The sequence below is a fragment of the Lagopus leucura genome, unplaced genomic scaffold (genome assembly GCF_019238085.1).
Source record: "Lagopus leucura isolate 7727_CA_CO unplaced genomic scaffold, USGS_WTPT01 Super-Scaffold_54, whole genome shotgun sequence".
Taxonomy (NCBI): domain Eukaryota; kingdom Metazoa; phylum Chordata; class Aves; order Galliformes; family Phasianidae; genus Lagopus; species Lagopus leucura.
Genome location: NW_024962251.1, coordinates 264,405 through 280,071, shown reverse-complemented (window position 1 = coordinate 280,071; position 15,667 = coordinate 264,405). Strand labels below are relative to the sequence as shown.

At 37.5% G+C, this 15,667-nt stretch overlaps 1 protein-coding gene across 5 annotated transcripts in view; it reads left to right on the top strand.

The window, feature by feature from the left end:
- The window catches only part of GRAMD2B (GRAM domain containing 2B), a 33,455-nt gene that overhangs the window by 5,622 nt on the left and 12,166 nt on the right, over window positions 1-15,667 (top strand). For all 5 annotated transcript variants that reach the window (XM_042873835.1, XM_042873826.1, XM_042873841.1 and 2 more), the window contains exons 2-5: window positions 9,550-9,672; window positions 11,283-11,370; window positions 11,662-11,728; window positions 12,399-12,502. In XM_042873835.1, coding sequence (XP_042729769.1) covers window positions 9,550-9,672; window positions 11,283-11,370; window positions 11,662-11,728; window positions 12,399-12,502 — 382 coding nt within the window. The remainder of the gene's footprint in view (window positions 1-9,549; window positions 9,673-11,282; window positions 11,371-11,661; window positions 11,729-12,398; window positions 12,503-15,667) is intronic.

Below are 15,667 nucleotides of genomic sequence, written 5' to 3'. Positions count from 1 at the left end.
GGACACTCCTTTAAGTAACTCCTTTAAGTTTTTTGTGCACAACTAGTTGCCTTTTGTGCAGAGAAACCTCGTTAATGCTTGTAGATTACCTGCTGTCAACACCAGCAATCAAAGAAACTGCTACATGATAAACCCCCATCATACTTCTATTTGTGAATATCCTGATTGAAAAACCAAAGAACCAATTATTTTTGGTTGGTTTTTTGTTTTTTTTTTTTTTTTTTTGGCTTTGCATTTATTAAAGTAGTTTGTGTGCAGCATATAGCGTTATTATGTAAAAAGAGTGAAGAACCAGAAGTGATCAAGTGATTCCTGGCAGCCTTTGTTTATACCTGTGAGGACAGGGGAAGGAAATAAGGTATACGTAGGTTTGCTTCCAAACTTATGCAATCCATTACACTTTTGCCTTCTTAATAGCAGTCACTAATATAGTTGCTTATGCCTTGGGTTTTGTTTGCTTGACTATTTGTTTATTTAAATCCTGATGCAGTCTGATATAACTGTAGACATTTTCTTTTTCCAAAAACATGGTTAATGCTGGCAGCCAAGTCTCATATCGTGTAGAGGCATGTTTGTGCTTTTTCTCCAAGGCAAAGATGTAGCTTCGGAGAGTGAGGCCAAACCTTTGCACTTCTGCTCTGGTGATCATGTCTCATTTATAAGGATGTTCGTGCTGTTCTAGAGAGAAATTTATGCTGTTTCTGCCTGAATTATACAGCAGATTGAACTGGTAGACACGTAAGCGCCTTTATCCTGTTTTCTACATCCTGAACAAATCATAGGTAAAAAAATTCTACTTTCTGATCCCTTCTTCCTATGACCTCTGGAAGCTAAGGATAACAATGTGGCATAATCTAAGGCTGCATACTTTTTCTTCAATAGAAACTATGATTCTAGGATTCTCTCTTGTGCTAGGTAGGGCAGAGCTAGTAATCAGAAAAAACTTCCCACCTTAAGGCTGCCAGCCAAGTGGGGAAGGAAAAGAATGCATGCTCCAGTCCAAATATGAAGGAACATCTTTCCCTAAGGCATGAGTGGCCAACCTTTCTGCTTGTCTGGGCAGCACTGAGTGAAGAGGAATTGTCTTGGGCTGCATATAATATACAATATAATTAAAATATATAAGTAACAAAATGTTTTTCTAATACAGATATTTTTAATAAAACAAAAAATAGCAACAAAAAGATAAAACCAGCGTGTGGCCATATATTTGTGAAACTAGTGCATCACTGTTTGGTTTAGTAGAAGTGGTTGTGCTTCTTTTAAGTTCTCAAGTGTTCATCAGAGGTTTTTGATTAAATTTTACTCTTCCTGTGCATCATCCTTGAAAACAGTTGTTCACAAATGTACATATGTCCAAAAAGCGATGACATGAATAAAATGTAATTGTGACACAAGGAATACTTTTTTCTCATAAGATAGGTCATGTGAAAGTCCATTAAAGAGACATGATCAATTTTTTCCTTCAGTTGGATGTCTGATTGCAACTCTTTACATTCAATTTGAAGTTTTGATGATAATATATTTATGTCAACTGAAAATGGAGACACAAATATACCAAAAAAATTGATGAATTTTTTTGACAATCTTCAAAGTTATTCTCAAATTCCTTTATCAAAATGGAAAGCAAGGCTGCATATTTCTCACTAAATACGCAGGTCTGTGTTTAGCCAGCACGTCAAAATGCATAAAATTTTTTGCTGTACTGTAAGCTTTCCGTAATTTTACTTCAAACAATGTTGTGGTTTGAAGTGTGGTACAGCAAAGTTGACTTTCACTTTGAAGATGCATGTTTGATTCACAAAAAAGAGTAGCCAAATCCACCAGAAATGCTAAATCTGTGAGCCATTTTTAATCTTCAAATGCTGGCACATACTTAAGAAGCTCCTGGAACTGGTAATGATTAAACCCTGTTTTTGTTTAATTTGGACACGTTGTATCTGTGGTGCTTGTCCGCAAGTTGCATGCCTGCCTCAAGGGCTTCTGCATTTTTCTTTTTTTTTTTTTCCTCATAAATATGCCTATCAGTGAGATCTGTGTCATGTGTTGGTCTTGGCCATCTCTGTATTCAGATGAATAGTTGGTGGGCACCCTGCTGTGACTTCTTTGAAAATTGCATCTCAAAAATCTTGTGGAGTTGAGCAAACACATGTGCAAGAAGGCTTTTTCTTTTTGAAGTCCATATCTGAAATGGAAACTCTTGACAAGACAAGAAAGCTAAATGGCTTATGTTCCTGTTCTAATGTTAACCTAATAAAATATCTTGTTATAGTGTTTCACGTTTCAGAGCACTGGGAATTCTTCTGTGTTGTTTCTTTTTTTTTTTTTTTTTTTTTTTTCCCCCCCATGGAACTTGATAGCAGTCTGGTTTTGATTAGACAGAGAATACTGCCAGTTAATAATAGATGGTATTTGGAGCAGAGAATTTACATACTTGCTGATGACGTCTGCGGTGTCACAGTGATCTTTCTGATGTCCAAGTGTGAAAGTTGATCTGGTTATTATGTGAAATGTCTGTTCAGGTGAGAAAAAAACTGACTCCTGCTCTTTGTTAACAAAGTTGGAGGGGTTTCTTTTCAAGACTAACTCACAAATTTCATTCATCCTTTTAATAAATACACAGAAATACGGACACTTGAAACACATGTAGTTGTGTTCCTAGAGATAGCTGTGAAATACAGCACATTAAATAAATCTGAAATGAAATAGCTTGACATATAGAACACTATAAAAATGTCTTCGACTACTAATAATCGGTTTTAACTGATAGCAGGTTCCCACGTATGCCTACAGATGTATTACATCAAAGACATGCCTAGAGTATAACATGTGTCATATGTTATTATGCACCCATCAATGTCTGTATGATATTCAGTTAGCATACCACTATATAATGTTGTCTCTGTTATTCCATATTTGACTATAGTTTATTAAGAATACAATTAGTCTGCTCCTTGAACAACTTGAAATAGTTGGAACTCAGCTGGGTTTACACCAAGCACGTCCAACCCATGGCCTGCAGGCTGCACCTGGCCCAGCTGAATCTGTGCTGTGGCCATCCCCTACCCCACACCATCATGGCAAAGCCCTTCCCCACTGAGCAGTTCAGCCCAGCCCTGTGCATGCACCCATTGCACACCAACAAGGACACATTAGTGTGCAGTTTGCACTGTCTGTCCTGAAACTAGGACACAGGAAGGGTGCAGTGCTTAATAAAGTTATGGCATATAGTCACGTGCATTCATACGTTGCCTAAACACAGTCCTGTGAATAGGGAAGAACATGCATCCTTTCTTTATTTTCTGATAAAGGAAGTTGAGAACTAGTTTCAAGATAAACAAACAAAAAAAAATTATCTTTTTTGACAATTTGCAACTCTATTTTCAGCCAACATAAATAAATTACCTGCTGATATGGAATGTACTGAGTTGCAGTCAGGTGTTCAACTCAAAGAAAAATTGGTCATGTGTCTCTGTGGTTATGGTTTCCATGGTAATAAACAGGTAGTAAATAGGAGGCATTTCTTTCAGAACTCCCTACATATATGCAGCCCAAGACAATTTCTATTGACTCAACACAGCCCAGACAAGCCGAAAGGTTGGACACCCGTGGCTTTACCCATTTACTTTTCTGCTTTAAGTGTGGGATACTTGCTGAGTATGTCAAAACACGCAAATATCGAATACGTTCTGCTGGGATACATTATGTCTGTTCTTAATATAGCAGCTGTTAATGAATTCGTTGTTGCTTTGTGATTAGGGGGACTCACATTCATTTTCTGTCTTTTTTGATAGTTCAGGAGTCTCAAAGACAATCAATGCTTATCTTTCCAGTTGCACAGTAGAAGTACTTGGTCTTAGAAATAGGTAAGAACATAACATTTAGAGTTAGGGTAGTATAGTTAGATAGTGGTTGGACTTGATGATCTTTAAGGTGTTTTCCAACCAGAGTGATTCTATGATTCTATAACAGTATTCAGTGGCATATTTCTTTAGGGGATGCACTTTCCCCCATTAGCAGTGCTTGTGCCACATGGCACTGCTGTGACTGTACAGATACTAGAGTCTGTGGGCATTTTGCCCTCAAGTGACCAATCTGTGTAGAAACATACAGCTCTAAAATCCTTGAGCACTGTTGATGATTTATCCAGTACTGCTTTAATTTGCTATGAAGAGGACAGTAGGATAGTTTACAAAGAAAAGAAAGTATTTTATTCAGTCCTTGGGAGAAATAATTCAACTATATAAGGTATGAATGCAAACCTATGAGATGAAATACTTCAGAGTGCAGTTACATGACCAAAAAAGGTTTGTTCAGGCTGGCTTGGGGTAGAAAAGAGTTTTAATGGAATGACAGGACATACCTTCTGAAAGAAGATTTACAGCTCAAGCAAGTTTAGGCCGAGTGAAAGGAATGCTGAGAAGATTGTTCCATAGGGGAATGGTAAGTCAAGGGATATCTGTGCTAAGGAAGTAGCCCCTGACTGCAGCACACTTTGCAGTGTCCTTTCAAACATTAGCATATTTCATCATACAGCCTTGCAGTCATCTTTGCCTGAAGGCTGTCTCTGCTACTTTTTGAGCCTCTCCCTTTCATTTTTAGCTTTTGAAAGAATAAACAGTTCATCTGAATTTATTCTCATCTGCAAGTAAGAATAGCTTAACTAACACGATCTACTAATGTTTTGGCCTTGTGCACAGGTTCAGTTTCTTTGACAAATCCCTTTGGTCTGCTTGTAGCTGTCAAGTAAATGCAATAAATGAGCTGAAAGATACAAGATGTTATTATATTTGTGATAAATACGTCCATATAAGTTGTACCAAGCCCACTTGAGGACAGTAAAGAAGTTACTGGGCTGGAGAAGAGAGATTTCAGGAAAACCTCACTGCAGCATTCCAATACTTCAGTAGGAGTGGAGGTGACTTTTTACACAGTCTGATAGTGATAGGACAAGGGAGAATGTCTTTTAAAATAAAAAGGGAGATTTAGGTGAGATGTTAAGAAGAAATTCTTTACTCACAGGGTGGTGAGGCACTGGAACAGCTTGCCTGGAGAAGTTGTAGGTGCCCCATCGCTGAAGACATTCAAGGCCAGGTTGGATGGGGCCCAGGCAATCTGACCTTGTGGTTGGCAACCAGTCCCCAGCAGGGGGCTTGAAACTTGATGGTCTTTAAGATGCTTTCCAACCTAGGCCATCCTGTTCCTGTGATATTCCTCACTACTTTGGTTGATCTTTTCCAATAAAGAATCTTTCTAACTGCAGCTGCAAAATTAATCCTTGTTGGATAGAAGTGATAAAGCAGGGCTGCAGGACTTCTAATATAACACAATAATCCTTTGTCCACAAAGGGTATGTTATAGCAATGCTGACCCCTGTTAAACCCTAAGAAAATTTTATTTTCACTGTGCTTGGCAAACAGCTAAAGTTGCAACTAGCACCTTTGATTACTGACACAGAACAAGTAGCCTGGGTTTCCTTTGAATGTCTTTACGAAGCTTTGTAGGAAAGTCTGTGTGTGCTGTCGGAAGACAGCAAACCTTGCCTGGTTCTGAAGTTCTTATCTGAGACGTGTTTGTGTCTGCAAGACTGTATCTATTACAAGCTGGCCATTCTTCATGGCTTGTTTATAAACTGTGGCCTGTTAGCACATCTCTGGTATATTACTTTTGTTCAGCGTTTCTCATTCAAACAAGTTTGGAAGGGAACTGGGAAAAAAATATACGTTTTAGAATGCTTTTTTCTATGAAAGGATCCCACTGAGTTAGTAGGACACAACTTATTTTCACAGGCAGTCTGCATTTTCCAGGTGCTGCAGAAGATTAGCTTCGAACAGGAAAACTGTTGAAAGTCCAAAAGCTTTGTGCCATACAAGCAGCTCAACAAAGGTGTCTGTCAGAAAGCATTTATGTCACAGAAACCATTCAAATCAGAAGAGATGAAGTTCCTCTGACTTTTGATATACTGATAATACAACTCTGAATTCTTCATTACAGTGAAACTTTGTCTATTTGCTGTTATTAATGTATTCCTTTCGTTTTTCCTTTTCTGTGATTTAATCTTACAGTACTCACATCTTGTTATTTGTGCATATTTTAAAAACAAACATTTTTACAAGAAGTTTTACCTATACTGCTTGTAACTACGGTTTATTTATTCATGGATTTTAGAGACTTTTTTTTTCTCTTAGCGGTTATTTTATATCAGCTTAGTAATAGTACCAAGTGCACTATGTTCAGTGTAAAAAATGTTTATTTTCCAATCAACAAGGTGCTGTTTCAAAGTTTACATTCTTTGCTCTAATGCTTGCAAACATCATTCATTTAAATGCAACTGTTGTTAACAGCAGTAGTAAGGATAATATTGTTTCTGTGATGCTCTTGATCTTTTGTTTGTTTTGCATGGGTTGCTGAGTCTTGTGATCTTTTTACAAAGTATTTATGAATCCTGACTTAGACTTGAAAATGTAAGGAGCACTTTAATTTACTTTTGACCTGATAAATGCTGTTTTTAGGTCATGCCATGATCTTTCCTTCTCTGGAAGGTCAACTAAAATAAGATTCCTTCTGACATTTTGAAGATAATTATTAGGAAATTAGCCACTATACAGAGCTACAAATACCAGAAGTACAAGGACAAATTCTTGTGTAGTGTTTAATTATGTGAAAGGTCAATGTGAAGGGGGTGTAAGTAAGCAAGACTGTGGTGGCTGGGAGGAGCATACCCTATCACTGCTTTCAGTAGGACACGCTTATGAGGACATTTCCTCTCTCGAGATGTTTTGAAACCAGTTATTGCCTAGGCACATCCCTTCTGTTCTCAACTGAAGGAGACAATCATGGATATTCAGCACCAGCCTGGATACTTTCCTGTGCAACCTGCTGTAGGTAGCATGCATTAGCAAGGGAAGCTTGTACTTGATGATCCCCTGAAGTCCCATCCAACCCCTCTTTGGAGAGGCAACCAGGGAAAGGAACAGGGAATAATTTATGGGTGGGGAAAAGGGAGTATGAGTGGTAAGTAATAATGTGTTCAGGAGTAACAAAACACTATACTCTTACTCTTACTACTTATACTCTTACTCTTACTCTTATACTCTTACTATACTTGTGAGCATAAGGGAATACTAAACCCCAGGGGATATGTTCTTTTTCACAACAAGCTTTTTGTAGTAAGTGTGGTTGTTGACTCGGGCTGCTTTGATCTGCCAGTAGTATTGCCTTGTCAGAATAAGCAGGCTGTCCAGCTTCATACTTGCAGGATTTGCAGGCTTTGAGAATAAAGGCGCTCCTGTAACTGTGGGGAGCACCTTAGTTTGACAGTTCTGTCCTCATAAAATGTTTAACAATATAAAATTGCTTATTTGGGTTTTTCATTCAAAAGATTGAGCTCCAGCTAAATCAGATCATTTCATTCTAATGTATGTAGGCCGAAAGTAAAAGCCAGAGCCTTGTGGTCAGGCAGAGCCAGTCCAAGAACAAAACAACTCGGAAACAATTTATTTTTTCCTTATAAACTTCTTTAGTGCTGTGACCCTTTCATGCAAAGTGTGAACTGATTTAGCAAGTGTCAACTCAGTGCCCCTGTGGTGAAGACTGTTAAGTGATGGGGAAGAATTACAAAGGGGGATAATTGCCGTATGGAAACATAAGACTTTTTGAGAACAAATCTCAGAATCAGCAAGGCAAAACTTCATGGCTTTAACCCTAATTTAGCTGTGAATTAGAACACTATTAAATTCATTATATCTTCAGTAAGACATTGTGAGCTGTATCTTCTGATCTTATTTACCAAAGCATAATCAAAGCTGAAAATATTATGCTCTTACTAAAAGCAAGTGGGATTAGTCTGGGAATCTCTGTCAGCAGAGCTGTTACCTTAGTAGGAAAAATAAACTTCCTATTGATACAAAAGTCTCACTTGATGGCAGTGGCTAAGTTGTCATCATAGAATTGTAAAAATTAAACATCGTAAAGAAAAATTTCTGTAAATACTCTCATCTGTGTTCAGGCATTTAGATTACAGGCAGCATAATTTGTTTTTCTTTCATGTGGCAACTTTAGTCTTCCATAAAAGGGTGTGTTTATATGTTGTATCTACTTGTCATGTCTTATTTTAAAGCATTAACATTCTTCAGACCTTGCTATTTGTAATGGCATTTTCCTCTAAGTTTTCTGAGGTGAGAAGATGATGAGGGAAGGGCTTTAACATATCGCTTATTGCTGATTCCTCAGTGTGCATTTCTGAAACAGTGCTATGTGCTATGAAAGGACAGTGCACTGTGACAGTTCTGCAGAAAGAAATAGCACTTTCGACGCATGGAGTGGGCCCTTCATTTGTTAGTTTTGTGCAGATCAAGTCTTGTGGAAAAGGTAAGTGAGGCAAAATACAATCCAATGTCCTCATGCAACAGTGAGCAACAAATACTCTGTTAAGAGTTAGGTGTTACCATGCATAATGTTTATCTCTCAACCTGCCAATCAAAGTAACTTCCGTTAGTCATCATATCTAAGTGCTAAAAGTGAAATGCATTTTTCCAAAATGAGACTTTACATTTGGAAAGGAAACCAGAGCTGCAAATGTCATAAGCACTGTAACATCTGTGGCAAGATTGCAGTTTACCTCTCCTCATTACTGAAATTCCAACACTCTTAACTGTTGAGATGTATAATCATAAAATCATAGAATGGCTTAGGTTGGAAGGGACCTTAAAACCACCTATTTCAACCCCCTTGCCATGAGTAGTGTTATCATCCAACTAGATGTGCTGCCTGGAGCATCCGTCCAACCTGGCTTTGAATGCTTCCATGGATGGGGCGTCCACAACTTCTCTGGGCAGCCTATTCCAGGGCTTGACCATTCTCTGAGTAAAACATTTTTTCCTATGATCTAAGCTAAATCTCCTCTCTTTTAGTTTAAAGCCGTTGTCCCTTGTCCTGTCACTATCAGATCACGTAAAAAGTCTATCCCCCTCCTGCTTGTAAGCTCCCTTCAAGGACTGGAATGCCACAATTAGGCCTCACTGAAACCTCTTCTTCAGGCTAAACAAGCACAGCTCCCTCAATTGTCATAAGAGAGGTGCTCCAGTTCTGTGGTCTTCATGGCTCTTCTCTGTACATGCTCCAACAGCTCCATATCTTTCTTGTGCTGGGGCCTCAGCCTGGATGCACTACTCCAGATGGGGCCTTAAAATGGCAGAGTGGAGGGGAACAGTTACTTTTCCTCGCTCTTCCTGAGTGCTACATCATCCATATATCCAGTTTCTTCTACTGGTCTGTTGCTCTTTTTCTGCCTGGGTCCCAGTCTCCAGTCAAGAAGAACCAGGAGAACACTACTTGTGCTTCTGAACACTTCAACATCTTTCTAATGAATATAAAGTCCTGATGTAATACTGACAAGTTAATAGATGCAGACTTTTCAGGACATCAGTGCAAAGGATGTCATAATTTTGTTTTTCATTTTGTTCAATAGTGACAATATGGCAAAGTGGCATTTGGCATTGGTATGAATCCTGCAATACACATTGCTTTTTTTTTTTTTCCCCCCTGCAGTTCTGATGTAGAAAATGGAACGAGTGAAAGAAGAAAGCCAGGAAAATCACCTCCTGTTTCGCTGCAAACTCCTACCAGTGAAGTGGAACATTTTGATGATGGAAAGAAAGTTGATTTTGCTAGGTAATGGTCAGGAATATTGTCAGGTTTCTGCTAATTAAAAAATCAGAATGGGAAGCTGAGCTGAGAAATGAGATTTATCAGATACCCCATTTGTGGGTTAGCTTGCACCCTAAGCAGGTAAGCAGGGAGCCTACATCCTGAGGCTGCCATGGCAGCAGCAGTCAGAAGAGTGGTAGTATGAACTCTTGGGTTGGATTAGCTTTCCTCTTGTAGGGAAGAATGCACTGCACTGTAACCACTGCTGGTTACGTCCTGTTCACAGCCAGGTTGACACAGTCTAACTGAGCTGCAGTTTGAGTCCTGGGTTATTCGTAGAATACTTTCTTGGTAGTGTGCTTATCCACTATAAAGCTATAACAAAAAAAAAATATTTTTGGACTCTGCACTTTATATTGTATCAGATGACTGCAGTCTCTCTTAAAGAAACTGAAGTAATAATTTTTAAAAAAAAAAAAAAAACAAACAACTTCTGAAGGGCAAATTTTGCATTCCTTTCACTTTCAACTGGGCAGCTAATGCAGAAGTCAGTGGTCAACCTGACAGAGTGGTTGTGGTCACAGGGCAGGTAGTTACAAAGCAGCACTTAAATTTTTGAAGCATCTTTGAGAGAAATACGTGATAATTTTTTATGTAAAACTTCTTTCCAGTTTAATCCCTCTCATACAGTTTGACTCTATGCTATATGGAAGGATTGGCATAAGGCAAAGCTAGCTATTCAGTTTGACTGGTACATTGCACAGAAACGTGAATATGCCTACAGATGTATATTGGAGGCTTCTTCTGTGAGGGACCACCTGAGAAACACAGCCAGTCCCCCAGCTGTATAATCTCTTTCCTAAATTTATTTATACCCCTAATTTAAGGTTCCTCTCACTCTTAGCCCTGAAATAAGCAGAATTTATTTTCCTGTCATCCTCAGAGATTTTCCTCTGTGCTCTTTCTACTTCTGAGCTGTTTGGCTTTTTTATGTTGTTGTTGCTTTTTTCTTTCAGTATGAATTGCTAAGGGTGTACAGGTACAACAGCTTCCTATAAAAAGAGCATTTATAGTCCTTTTTGATTTATTGGAAACTTTACTTCCAGAATTGCTGGTTGTCTCATTGATTTCCATACACTGGTGTTTGTAGCCATTCTCTGAATGTACATCCTTGTTTTCTCTGTTGCACTTTCCAAACAACCTCCCTTCTTCTAGTATAACTTCATAGCTTCGACTGCACTAGCTTGAACTCCCTGCTACTAAGGTTTGACTTTTATTACATTACCAAGTGAATTGCTTAATGTTTCTTATGTTGCTTGGAAACAAACATGGAGCAAGGCACAATGATCATCCATTAAACCTATAAAAATGCTTTGAACATTTTTTTTCCTTACAACTAGTGGTCTAAAATATTCCTTCTAAGTTAAAAATAGACCTCTTGGAGGACTGGCCTAATTCAAGATTAAGACAGACTCTATACATTGCTATGTACTACTTCAAAAATCAGGTTGTAGCAGTTGAAAGATTAATGTGTCTCACAGAAAAAAAAAATGTCCTGTTGATAACTTAAAAGGCAAATTAAATGAGGTCAATAATCTTACATGGCATGCTTTTTTTTTAATTATTATTTTCAGGACAAAGAGCAGTACAGAAAGTCCACTCCTGACAGTGGAAAGCAAGAATGATTCCAAAATTGAAAGGAAAAAACATATCTCAAATCAGGTAGGGAGAAGATGGACTTTTTTTGTTGATAACTGGTAAGAGCAAATACAGAACTGGAAGAGCACCCTTGTTTTATAGTGTTCTATTTCCTGATTGTGTAAGGATGTAGGTCCCTTTTTTCATCTTAGATCAGAACAAGTTAATAGGCATATAGCAAAAATGATGATTTGCTGTAAAACAAATAGGCAGAAGGAGAAGAAAATGGGAGTATAGGAAGTGATATGAGTCACTTAATTGTAAGAATATCTAATAAGGCATGTGTCTTTCGTGGTGGGCCTTTTTGTTTTTTAGCTGAAGGCAAATGCACACTTTCATAAGCTGTTTCTGGATGTTTCCATTGATGAGCCACTAAAACAAAGTGAGTATTAAGACCCTTATATTGCTGGCTGTGGATCAAAATACTGTTAATATCTGCCAACTCTGGTGACATAAAAAAAACCACTACCCCAGTTTTAAAAAACTTTTAACTCCAGCTGCCTGGAGCTGCAAGGCTTCATTTGCATGCAGGGGTGTTTCAGTTACAGTCTTGTAAAATGTATATTTCTTTGTTCTTCGTGTGTTTAGCATCTTTTGGTGTTGTAGCTCACTTTGTACTTCTTAACAGAGTAACCTTGAGCAATGTTTTGAAAACTGGTCTAAAGCTTTGTAGGAATCTAGGTGGTACTCTGTCAAAAAAGTGTCTTGGCATCTGAGAGCCTGTTGCATATTACACATTTCAATCTTTATTCTTCATCTATTTTGAATTAAAGTAAAGCTTGTGAAATCTTCTGAGCTTTTCTATACTTGTAAAACTTTTTCAGTGTATCAGGGTTTAGAGTGACAGAATCGTTTGAGTTGGGAGAGGCCTTCAAAGATTGCCTAGTTCAAATCCCCTGCAATGATCAGGGATGGTTTGACATTGTTTGTTAAAAGATATAAACCCAAACAGGTAACGGGTAAAAAAAATAAAATAAATAAAAAAGAGCAAAAAAAAAAGCCAGTGTGTGTTGTGTGTACACTAAAAGTTACAGAATATCTTTATACTTTAGGTTTTACCTGTGCTCTCCAGAAAGAAATTCTTTATCAAGGAAAGCTGTTCCTTTCTGAAAACTGGATTTGCTTCCATTCCAAGGTTTTTGGTAAAGACACTAAGGTTAGTACTAAATGGTAGTACAGTTCCTTAGAAATCTTGTCATCACTTGAAATTTGCTTTATTATGCAAGGCTAGAAAACTTCTAATACCTTCAAGTGTTACTGAAAAGAATGACTATGCCCAAAAGTCTCTTTAAAACAGGAGTACTATTACTATTAAAGAACCAGTCATCGCTTTAAGGATTTCCTGTCTGAAAAAATACATAAGAAAATAACTTGACATGGAATTACAAAGGCTGCCAAACTCACACAGCTGTAATTGTACGAAATTGGCTCTCTTGGGTTAACTTTGGAAAAGAGAAGGAGGAGGCAGGGTGCAAAGTATAAGGGCTAGTTGGGGAAATGGTGGGAAGGATCAAGCACACTCATTAACAGTTAAATAAATTAAAAAAAAAATAACACTAAAACTGGCTCCAGAGTGAACTTGCAAAGGCCTGAGGGGATTCTTCTACCTGTTCCTTCTGTTCTACGTGAACAGAGAAAGTCTAGTAGGCACTTCACTTTTACTTGTGAGCCTAGTGTAAAGAGCAGAACAGACTTGAACAGCTGGGACGATCTTAATTACTCTTTTCTCAGTACAGATATGACCTGCATAACGTTTTATCCCCCTTTGATGAACATTATGCATATAGTTAAAATTACACTGCACCCAAAAATATGCATGTTCTGTTTTGTTGATTTGGAAGTTTTGGGGTCTTTGTTAAAATAAACTCTTCTCTGTCTTTGATCTTTTATTGGGAAGAAGCATTATTTGCAGTAAGGATTTTTTTGGCTTCTTTCTTTCACAAGTACTTCATTGAATTACTTGCTTTTTACATCAAGACCCTTTCTCAGTGGTGCTGACACCAGTTTAGGGAGTTCACAATATATTATTTCTGTTCTGTCAGCTGTTGTGCTGGAACACAGTATATCTTTGACAGGGACTTTAAGAAGGTAGAATATGTTTCTTAATAACTTAATACATGTTATTGCTTGGGCCAAGAAACTGGACAATTGTTTCCTAGTTGATGCATTATATTAATTAAGTGTAAGTAATATGTTAATATGTATGATGTTGGTGTGCATGTCACTGAAAGCCAGACAAAGAAATCAAAATTAATGAAGGATTGGATGCCATCACTTAAGGTCATAGCATCTATCTTGTCAGGTAGTTTCATTAAAATTGAAGTTGCTGTCTGTGTCCTGCACAGCACAAATGAATGTGCCTTGACCTACTCCAAACTGTGGGGCAGCTTTCTAAAATTCAAGCTTAGCTTGAATTTTACATGATTAATACATGATTAAAATCTAATAAAAAACCTGTCAAGTTGAAGAGAAAGACGTGGAATAAAAGCTGCTAAATGATAATCATTTAGAACTGGCAAATGATATTAGTAAAATGTCAGCAGTGTGAGTGTATGTATATATTCATATAAATGATGCAAAGGGAAACAGGAGATAAAGTAGATAAGTTTTCAGAATGTGTCTGTAGTGATATTCCAAGCAATCAGTCCTGGGTCCCTGTTTTAGAAAACATTGAGAGGGGAGAAAAACGAAAATGAGAATGAAAAAAGAGAGAGGCCTGGTCATGTAGTTCCAGTTGTCTTCCCTGCCTCCACAACACACACACTTGATTCAGTCACATATAGCAGGCATAGATTTTTAGACATATCATCAACAAAACAACAGGGAAATTGGCCGTATAATGAAGAATCGTGTAGTAAGGGAGGAGGAAATCAGGCTTGACAAGAAGAACCGTTTTCATAGATGCCACATATATTGACAGAGTTGCCAAGATGCAAAACCTCTATTGCTTGAAACAGTTTAAACTTAGCCGTAACCCATCTGCTGAGAGAAGTAGCAGGTCTACATGTTCTATTACATTTATCAGGACAAGTTCTTCTACCTACAGGTTTTCTACTTTTAAAATCTTTGGTGGGTGAAATAGTCATGAAAATAAGGAGATTTGAACCTGCAATGTAAACACTTTGTGTGTTCAGAAATAAAAGAATCCTTCTGCAGGATTTAACAGGCTTTGAAAGACTTTGCTGTCTTTCCAGGTTCTTCTGTTTTGGCTGTATGTATTGACCTCCAGTCTTCTCTGGAGCTAAGCATCATCCTAGTTGCTTTTCAAGATGCCTGCACGTAAACTTGTTTCCAGAAATAATTATTACTCCAGATAGAAATAAAATACTAGCAGTGATTTTCCCATTTTAATCTAATGCTTAAGTAAGAATGCAATAAGCAAGTACTTAATCCCACTTAAGTATTCTTTAGTCTTGATTACAGTAATGTTATCCATCAAAATTGCATGCAGCAGAATGCCATTAACATCTCTTACTTAAAGTGCCTTGAGGTGGACTGAACCAACTAGAGAACTTCTAAGCTGCGTTTTTTTTATCACTGCTATTTGCAGATTTTCTGCTGGTAAATCTTTGGGAGTGGTAGGTTTCATTTATTTTCTCGGTGGTGGTGGTTGTTATGGTTGTTGTTGGTTTTTTTCAGCAACACAAACTGTATTCTGACTACATGACAATTCTGTTCTGTCTTCCTGTCAAACAAGCATCATATCTACTCCCTTCTTTCCACTCCAGAAACAGCCTTTTTTGAACAGAAGTGTTGCAGAATCTTTTTGGATCAAGAAAACATTCAGTTCAGGAAAAATATAATGGAGAATCTATTTAATTAGCCTGTTTGCAGAAGACTTGGTGTCTGAAGCCAACAAATAGAATTGGCGTGTTTAGATAAGATAAATAATTGATATAAAATAGAATTAGATAGAATAATCAGTGTCCAGATTAAAAATTGTGTTCAGACTTAGAGATTCTTAGACTCAGGCATAGGCCTAACAATAGTATATAGTTACAGGCATTGGCTGTTGTTGTGGTTGTGCTTTTTTCTCTTTTCTTTTTTCTTTCTTCTTTTTCTTTCCTTTTTTTTTTTTTTTTTTCTTCTTTCACATATTTTTAATAAAACTGAGTACTGAATGAATGAATGAACAAATGACTTTCTAGCCTGCAGATGACAGAGGAATAGCTAGCCATGCTTAAGCAGTGGCTGGTTATCTTGCATCCAGATGAAGCACACTTCTTGTTAGTTCCAAAAAATATATATATTTTTAATGGCTTGGTGTTACTTTGCACTTATTGCTCTGAACAAAAGTTAATGAAGGTTTATGAAATTGCAC